At 42.4% G+C, this 9,648-nt stretch overlaps 1 protein-coding gene across 1 annotated transcript in view; it reads right to left on the bottom strand.

Moving 5' to 3' along the window:
• Positions 1–724: 724 nt before the first annotated feature.
• The window catches only part of LOC112316790 (ankyrin repeat domain-containing protein 26), a 187,305-nt gene continuing 178,381 nt past the window's right edge, over positions 725–9,648 (bottom strand). Inside the window, exons 67-68 of the mRNA XM_071221352.1 lie at positions 6,360–6,403; positions 725–850 (exon numbers count right to left, since the gene is read on the bottom strand). Of these exons, the coding sequence (XP_071077453.1) occupies positions 6,387–6,403 (17 nt within the window). The 3' untranslated portion in view covers positions 725–850; positions 6,360–6,386. The remainder of the gene's footprint in view (positions 851–6,359; positions 6,404–9,648) is intronic.

Genomic DNA, 9,648 nt, shown 5'->3' with positions numbered 1-9,648 from the left:
AGAACCAGGGAGAGAGCACACTTCAGAGGGTCTCTGGGCACACATCCGAGGCATCGGCATCAGGGAGAGTGCACACCTCGTTGGGGCCTGAGACCACAGGCACCAGGGAGAGTGTGCACCACTGAAGGCCCTGTGCACTCACCCATAGCCAGGAGGGTGAGTGTCTGAACCTGTGGGACCGGGGGCTTCTGGAGAGCGGGGCTGGGGGTTGCCCTAGTGCAGGTCTGGAACCGAGAAGAGCGGGGCTAGGCCCCCTGAGTTGGCTGCAGCCAAAAAGACCAGCAAAACTGGCTTGGCCAGTTTGAAGCCAGCAGGCTTGTTTGTTTCTCTCTCTCTCTCTCTCTCTCTCTCTCTCCTTTAAATTCTAAGTGAAACAAGCCAGGCAGTGAGGGACAAATACCATATGATCTCACCTTTAACTGGAACATAATCAACAAAAGAAAAAAGCAAACAAAATATAACCAGAGACATTGAATTTAAGAACAATCTAACAATAGCCAGAGGGGAGTGGCGAGGAGATAGTGGGGAAAAGGGTTTACAGAAGCTACTATAAAGGACATATGGATAAAATCAAGGGGGAGGGTGGAGGCGGGGGAGGAGGTGGGTTTGGCTGGGGTGGGGTGGAGGGGTGGGGAGGAAATGCAGACAACTGTAATTGAATAACAATAAAACATTTAAAAAATAAAGTAATTCTTTATTATTATTTTTCAATTATTTTTTCTTTCTTTTAACACCTTCTTCCTCTCTTTCCTTCTTTCTTGTTCTACTCCTTCTTTCTCTCCCTTTGTATCTCTTCTTCCTTCCATCTTTTCTTTTTTAATCCCCACAAGTGAGACAGTAAAACCTGGAACTGTGAAAAGAAAAGAGTTGGTCCAAAAGAGGGGGCATCCCAACAGCTGAGACAGTGAAGCAAATTTCACTTTGCTACTCCAGAGAACTTGCAAGTTATTATGTATTTGTATTATTATTTTTTTCATTATTCTTACATCACTCATTTTATTAGTATTTTTGCATCTCTCTTCTTTCTGTTTAGTTTTCTTCGCTTGACTGGTTAATTTGCATTGTTTGACTGGTTCCCCTTGTTCTCTCTTTCACAGTGTATTGTTAATTAACTGTCTTTCACTTCACTTGTGTTCCATTAGCACACCACTCTAGGACCTATACTCCCTATGCTAGTTATCCAGATCACATAGACTCTGTCATAGGATTGTTACTCCATTACTATTGTAAATAATAGCTGTTCTATACATTTGTAAATACTACACAGAACCCCCTCCCGGATCTCAGCCCACTTCACTGTGTCCTGAACTTTATTACTGGTGTGGTCAACTCTATTCTCTCACACATTACACCTATTTCCTACCCTTTACTCTCACTTTACCTCATAATCTGACCTCCCACAAATTCACAGCTTTCTGGATCCAACTCACAATCCTTCCCCCCAACAACAAGACTCTTATCTTCTTTCCACCCTTTCTAAAAAGGGGCTAGGTGGGTGAATTATCATGGCTAACACTATACATGTCCAAAGGATCTCCTATCTCTTCTCTAAGAGCTGGTACTTTAAATATCATAGAACACAATCCTGCTGTCTTAAACTATTTCGCCTTCCCCCTACAACCTATCACAAAAAATAGTAGGTAGAAGCTGTGAACACCAGGATTCCTCCTCGAAGAGGAAGCCCACCAACAAAGGAACCACCAACAGCTAAGAACAGAAGAAGGTGAAAGAGGGAGTGGAAGTCACACTATCTCAACCCAGGACCTCTCTGGAAATACAACTAAATGATGGAGAAATTACTCAGAACAAACAACAAAACAAGAGCAAGAGAAAAGCCTCAAAACCTTGTACACATGGAAGAACCAGCTCCAACACAACCTGCCCACATCTGCACAACAGAAAACAAGAGGTGGGGGACAGACTGACCCTCAGATAACCAGCTGGTGGGAAGGACCCACCAAAGAAAGACCCAACAACAACCAAAAACCAAAGACATACACAGAGCCGACATAAACCACGGCCCAAGATCAGTAAGCTTGGGAGATCAAGGAGACTGTACCACTGAATCTCACAGGTATTCTACCACAGAAGTTTACACCATAAATCCACAGGCTCAGAACAGAGCAACCTAAGAAGCAGAGGCTAACAGGAAGAGTCTCACAAACAATGGGAAGACAAAGAAACAATCTGCAAATGAAAAGAAAGGAGGAAGTCTCAGAAACAATGCTAACTGAAAAAGAGGCAAGTCAACTATCAGATATTGAGTTCAAAGAATTGGTTATAAGGAAGCTCAATGAGCTCACACAAAATAACCAAAAACTATAGGGAAACTACAATGAACTCAACGCAAACTATACCAACATGAAAAAGGAAATAGAAACTATCAACAAGGGCCAAAAGAAAATGAAGAATACAATTTCTGAATTGAAGAACACAGTAGAAAGAATCAAAATCAGGCTCGATGAAGCAGAGGATCAGATCAGTGAACTGGATGACAAGGTAGAAAAAAACACCCAGAAAGAGCAAGAAAAGGAAAAGAGGCTCAGAAAGAATGAAGGGGGATTAAGGGAAATGCAGAACAACATGAAATGTAATAATATCCATATAATAGGGATACCAGAAGGAGAAGAGGAAGAGCAAGGGATAGAAAACCTGTTTGAAAAAGTAATGATGGAAAACTTCCCTAATTTGATGAGAGAAAAAGTCACACAAATCCAGGAATCACAGAGAGTCCCAATCAAGAGGAACCCAAAGAGGCCCACTTCAAGACACATCATAATTAAAATGGCAAAATTCCAAGACAAAGAGAGAATCTTAAAGGCAGCAAGGGAGAAACAGGAAGCGACATAGAAGGGAGTCCCAATAAGGTTAGCAACTGACTTCTCAATAGAAAAGCTGCAAGCCAGAAGAGAATTGCAAAAAAATATTCCAAGTAATGAGAACCAGAGGCCTGCAACCAAGACTACTTTACCCAGCATGATTCTCCATCAAGATAGAAGGCCAAATAAGGAGTTTCCCAGACAAAAGAAGTCTAAAAGGATATACCTCCACCAAACCAGCTCTGCAAGAGATGTTAAAGGGACTGCTTTAAGGAAAGGAAGGAAAAGAGAGAGAGAGGAACACAGGTACAAAAAAATGGCAATGAACAAGTACCTATCAATAATAACCTTAAATGTAAATGGATTAAATGCTCCAATCAAAGGACATAGAATAGCTGAATGGATAAGAAAGCATGACCACACATATGCTGCCTACAAGAGACCCACCTGAGGACAAAAGACCTACACAGACTGAAAGTGAAAGGCTGAAAACAAACTTTCAAAGCAAACGGACAGGAAAAAAAAGCCAGGGTAGCAATACTCATATCACACAAAATAGACTTCAGAAAAAGGGCCATAAAGAGAGACCCAGAAGGTCACTTCCTAATACTCAAAGGAAGAATCCACCAAGAAGACATAAACATTGTAAATACATATGCACCCAACATAGGAGCACCCAAATACATAACGAAAATCTTGGAGGACTTCAAGAAAGATATTGACAGCAACACAATTATAGTAGGGGACTTTAACACCCCCTGGCAAAGATGGACAGATCTTCCTAACAAAATATTAACAAAGATATGGTGGCATTGAACAATGCCCTAGATGAAATGGACTTAACTGATATATATAGAGACTTTCATCCCAAAGAAGCAAAATACACATTCTTTTCAGATGCACATGGAATATTTTCAAAGATAGACCACATGATAGGACACAAAACAAGCCTCAGCAAGTTCAAGAAAATTGAATTCATATCAAGCATTTTCTCTGACCACAAGGGACTGAAACTAGAAACAAATCTCAAGGAAAAAGCCCCAAAACACTAAAAAACATGGAGATTGAATAGCATGCTATTAAACAATGAATGGGTGAAGAATGAGATTAGGGAAGAAATCAAAAAGTTTCTGGACACCAATAAAAATGAACTCACAACAATCCAAAACCTATGGGACACAGCAAAGGCAGTCCTGAGAGGGAAGTTCATAGTGATACAGGCCTACCTAAAAAGAACAGAAACATTTCAAATAAACAACCTAACCCTACACCAACAAGAACTTGAGGAACAACAACAAAGACAGCCCAGAGCAAGTACAAGGAAGGAAATAACCAAGATCAGAGCAGAATTAAATGACATGGAGACTAAAAGCACAATTTTAAAGATCATTGAATCCAGGAGCTGGGTCTTTGAAAAGGTAAACAAAATCGACAAGCCCTTAAGCAGGTTCATCAAGAAAAAGAGAGAGAGAACCCAAATAAATACAATCAGAAATGAAAGAGGAGAGACTACAACTGATACCACTGAAATACAAATGATTGTAAGAAATTGCTGTGAAGAACCATATGCCAAGAAATGTGAAAACCTAGATGAAATGGAAAAATTTCTAGAAAAATATAACCTCCCGAAACTCAATGAAGAAGAAACAGAAAGCCTGAACAAACCAATAACACCTGATGTATTGAAACAGTAATCAAAAAGCTTCCAACACACAAAAGCCCTGGACCAGACTGTTTCACAGGAGAATTCTACAGAGCGTTTAAGGGAGAGCTAACCCCCATCCTCCACAGATTATTTCAAAAAATTCAAGAAGATGGAAGACTCCCAAACTCGTTTTATGAAGCCAACATCATCCTAATCCCAAAACCAGATAAAGACCTAACAAAGAAGGAAAACTTCAGGCTAATATAGCTGATGAACATAGATGCTAAAACCCTCAACAAAATGTTGGCAAACCAAATCCAGCAATATGTTAAAAAGATCATACACCATGATCAAGTGGGATTCATCCCAGGGATGCAAGGATGGTACAATATTTGCAAATCAATAAACACAATACATCACATAAACAACAGCAAAGACAAAACCACATGATCATATCAATAGATGCGGAAAAAGCATTTAATAAGGTACAGCACCCATTTATGATAAAAACACTCAGCAAAGTGGGACTAGAGGGAGCATTCCTCAACAAAATAAAGGCCATATATAAGAGACCTACAGCGAACTTCATACTCAATGGGCAAAAACTTAGAGCTTTCCCACTAAGATCAGAGCAAGACAAGGATGCCTTCTCTCACCACTCCTATTCAATATAGTATTGGAAGTCCTAGCCACAGCAATCAGACAAGAAAAAGAAATAAAAGCCATCCAAATTGGAAAGGAAGAAACAAAACTGTTATTGTTTGCAGATGACATGATAGTGTACATGGAAAATCCTATAGACTCCACCAAAAAAACTATTTGACCTAAAAAATGAATTTGGCAAAACAGCCGGATAAAAAGTCATTACTCAGAACCAACAGTATGGAAAAACATATTTGCCAATGATACCTCAGACAAGGGCCTGATCTCCAACATATATAAAGAACTCACATGACTCCACTCCAGGAAGACAAACATCCCAATTAAAAAATAGGCAAAGGACTTGAACAGACACTTCTCCAAGGAAGACATACAGAGGGCCCAGACACATATGAAAAGATGCTCAGCATCACTAGCCATCAAAGAGTTGCAAATTAAAACCACAATGAGGTACCATCTCACACCAGTCAGAGTGGCCAACATAAACAAATCAACAAACAAATGTTGGAGAGGATGCGGAGAAAAGGGAACCCTAGTACATTGCTGGTGGGAATGCAGACTGGTGAGGCCACTGTGGAAAACAGTATGGAATTTCCTCAGAAAACTAAAAGTGGAACTGCTTTTTGACCCAACAATTCCACTGTTGGGGTTATACCCTAAGAACCCTGAAACACCAATCCAAAAGAACCTATGCACCCCAATGTTCATAGCAGCACAATTTACAATAGCCAAGTACTGGAAGCAACCTAAGTGCCCATCAGCAAATGAGTGGATCAAAAAACTATGGTACATTTACACAATGGAATTCTACACAGCAGAGAGAAAAAAGAAGCTTATACCCTTTGCAACAGCATGGATGGAACTGGAGAGCATTATGTTAAGTGAAATAAGCCAGGCGGTGAAGGACAAATACCACATGATCTCACCTTTAACTGGAACATAATCAACAAAAGAAAAAAGCAAACAAAATATAACCAGAGACATTGAAGTTCAGAACAATCTAACAATAGCCAGAGGGGAGGGGGGAAGGGATGGTGGGGAGAAGGGTTTTCAGGAACTACTATAAAGGACACTTGGACCAAACCAAGGGGGAGGTGGAAGCAGGGGAGGGAGCTGGGTTTGGCTGGGGTGGGGTAGAGGGGTGGAGAGGAAATGCAGACAACTCTAATTGAACAACAATAAAATAATTTAAAAATTGGAAAAAAAAATGTAATGAATAAAATATGGCAACATACCTTCTTTTAGTTCTCTAGTTAGTTTTTTCAAATTCCTGCTGGATCTGAAATAAGTCAAATATTATATATAGTATTGAAGTTAAACAAGAGACATTATCATAAGAATGACATAGAGCTTATGAAATGTATCCTTTAAATAATTTTATTTAACTTTTATTTATTTTTAAAAGATTTCATATATTTATTTTTAGACATAGGGGAAAGGAGAGAGAAAGAGAAGGAAAGAAAATGTGAGAGAGAAACATCACTCAGTTGCCTCTTGCACACGCCCTGACCGGGGATGAAACCCACTACCCAGGCATGTGCCCTGACTAGAAATTGAACCAGTGAACTTTTTCAGTTTGTTGGATGACACCCAACCAATTGAGCCACACTCCTCAAGGCTATATAATAGTTTTAGAGACCAGATCTAACTTGGGGATTGTGTAAATAAATGAATAAATAATCACATAAATAAAATCAATTCCTACTAACTTTTGGATAATAGAGAACATAGATATGTAAATGCCACTTAGATTAATCTGATAAAAAGTACAATTGATATTGGTCTATTGAATAAACATGACTTCAGAAAAGTGATTTTTGATCTGATTAGGTATAAAGAAGTTTAAACAAGTCAAGTCATATTTTACACGGAATGCATTACTTTGCAATTGTTAGAAAAACTGCCCTTTATAAAAGTTTAATCAGGGACTTCTGGTCAAGATGGCAAAGGAGGTAAATACAGCTCACATCCTCCCACAACCACGTCAGAATTACCACTAAGTTACAGAACAACCATCACTCAGAACCACCTGAAATCTAGCTGAATGGAAGTCCTACAACAAGGGATTTAAAGAAGCCACACTGAGACTGGAAGGAGGGGCAGAGATGCAGAATGGGCTGGTTCCACACCCATGTACGGTGGATAAGTATCAGGAGGGATATCTTGGCTGCACTTATCCTGACAAGTGAGGGGTCCCAGCCCCATAACAGATCCCCCAGCCCAGGGTTCCAGTGCCAGGAAGAGAAGTTCCCGAAACTTCTGACAGCGAAAAGCAGTGGGGATTGAGACTGAGTGAGGCAGAGGACTTCTGGAGTCCTAAGCATTCCTCTTCAAGGGCCCACACACAGACTTTCTTGGACTCACTCCCTTTGAGCTCCAGTACTGGGGCAGCAGCTCAAAAAGCAAAAGAGATATCCAGGGGGGAACTGAATTATCTGGCATCTGGGAGAGAGCTGGGGGCGGGGGCAGTTTTCTGCCAGACAGAAGTGCTAGCAGAGGCCATTGCTCCTTTTCTGAGACCCTGACCCATTACAGAGCAGGTAGGTGGGCACCGTATCTGAGTCTCTATCAATCAGACAGACTCACAGCATTTGCCCTGCCCTGGTGATTCCCTGAGACCCCATCCCACCCAACCAGTGGGCCTACCTAAGTTGTTTCTAGTGGCTTTTTTATACAAATGGCCTGCTTGCTCATGCTTTAGACTTTCCCAGAGTATCTCAAACAAGTAGCATCCAGCCTTAGCATGCCCCATAGCTCTCACTAAGTGGCTCCAACCTAGCACTAGTGGCAGCTGGCCTTGGTTTGCGTTTTGTACTCACCTGAGCACCTCCAAGCCCAACATAAGTAGCAGCCATCTGCAGATCAATTTGTAGCTCATGCCAGTTGGCCCTGGGCAGAACACAGGTGGCAGCTGACCTTGGCCTGCACCTTCCCGGAGGCCCCAGAGCTAGCACACCCACTGAAAAGCTCCAGACCACACTGGAGCACCATCCAACCATTCCACAAGTGACACACTCAAGGGGCAGACTCAGCTGGCATCACACCCCAGTTAAGTAGGTCCTGCTCTGTGGGGTGGGCCCCTGCACAGCTGATCCTCCACAGTGGTCAGTGGTCACAGCCTGTCCTTGTAGCCAGATGGCCTGGGGGTAAATCTGTCCCATTGATGTACCAACAACAATCAAGGCTGAACTATAAGGAGGGTTTGTACAGCCCACACAGGGGGCACACCTGGAGTGCCAGCCAAGCTTATGTGAGTAGGGAGGCTGTGCCACTGGACCCTACAGAACACCTACTACACAAGGCTACTCTACCAAGCCTGGGAGACATAGCAGCTCTACTAATACATAGAAACAAACACAGGGAGGTTGCCAAAATGAGGAGATAAAGAAACGTGGCCCAAATGAAAGAACAGAACAAAACTCCAGAAAAAGAACTAAACAAAGGAGACAAGCAACTTACTAGATGCAGGGTTCAAACACTGGTTATAAGGATGCTCAGTGAACTTAGTGAGAAAACTACAACAGCATAGCAAAGCACATGGAAACCATAAAAAAGAAACAGACAGAGATGAAGGATACACTAACTGAAATGAAGAATAATTTGCAGAGATTCAACAGGACAGTAGATTAAGCCAAGAATCAAATCAGCGATGTGGAATATAAGAAAGCAACACAACACAATCAGAACAGTTCTCCAAGGACAACGCTGACCCTGCAGCCCCAGCAACACAGTTGCGGTGGAGGAGTTGGGGTGCAGCCCCCAAACCACAGCCCAGCAGCACTGCCTCCCTCCCCAATCCAGACCTGCCCCAGGTGCAGCAGTCTCCCACCACCCACCACAGACCAGGAGTAGCAGCAGAGACAGGGCTCAGCTGCCAGGCCACAGCACAGCACTGCCAGTGACCACAGGGATCCAGGTAGCACCTCAGTGGGCTCAAGGACTGGCTCCCCTCAATGGCCACATCCCTCTGCCATGGTGGTGGTGCCCTGAGACCCAGATGAGGGGATACCTCACCGCCACCCACCACGCTGGTCACCCAGGCCCCCACTCCCACGTGCCCAAGGCTAGGCCTCCCACACCTGGACTTTCTTTCCCCCAGCCCTCAGGCATAAAAAGGGGCAGTAGGAAAAAAACCAAAAACTGTGCTATAGCACCCTCTACTGGAAAACAAAAGAAAGAGCTCTAATTATTGACCTGCTGAATTGTGAAAAGCAAAAGGTTCTTAATAGGAAAAATGTTTGCTACTTCAAACGTGCTAGCAGAGGCACGACTGGGCAAGCAGCCTGGACCGCCACGGGAACAGTAGCACAGAAAGAAAAGGTCAGTTCTCCGGAAAGAAACTCAAAGCAGCAAAAACTCGTGATGTAAATCGTGAAGAAATCAAAACAGCAGTCATGAAGAAACTCCACAAGATACAAGAAAACCCAAAAGGCAGGTCAGTGAGCTCAGAAATAAAATTAATGAACAGAAGTAATTTACCAAAGAGACAAAAACTATAAAAACAGACAAATTAATTCTGGGGCT

This window comes from Desmodus rotundus, chromosome 4, assembly GCF_022682495.2.
Source record: "Desmodus rotundus isolate HL8 chromosome 4, HLdesRot8A.1, whole genome shotgun sequence".
Lineage (NCBI taxonomy): Eukaryota > Metazoa > Chordata > Mammalia > Chiroptera > Phyllostomidae > Desmodus > Desmodus rotundus.
This window is presented reverse-complemented; position numbering and strand designations above follow the sequence as displayed.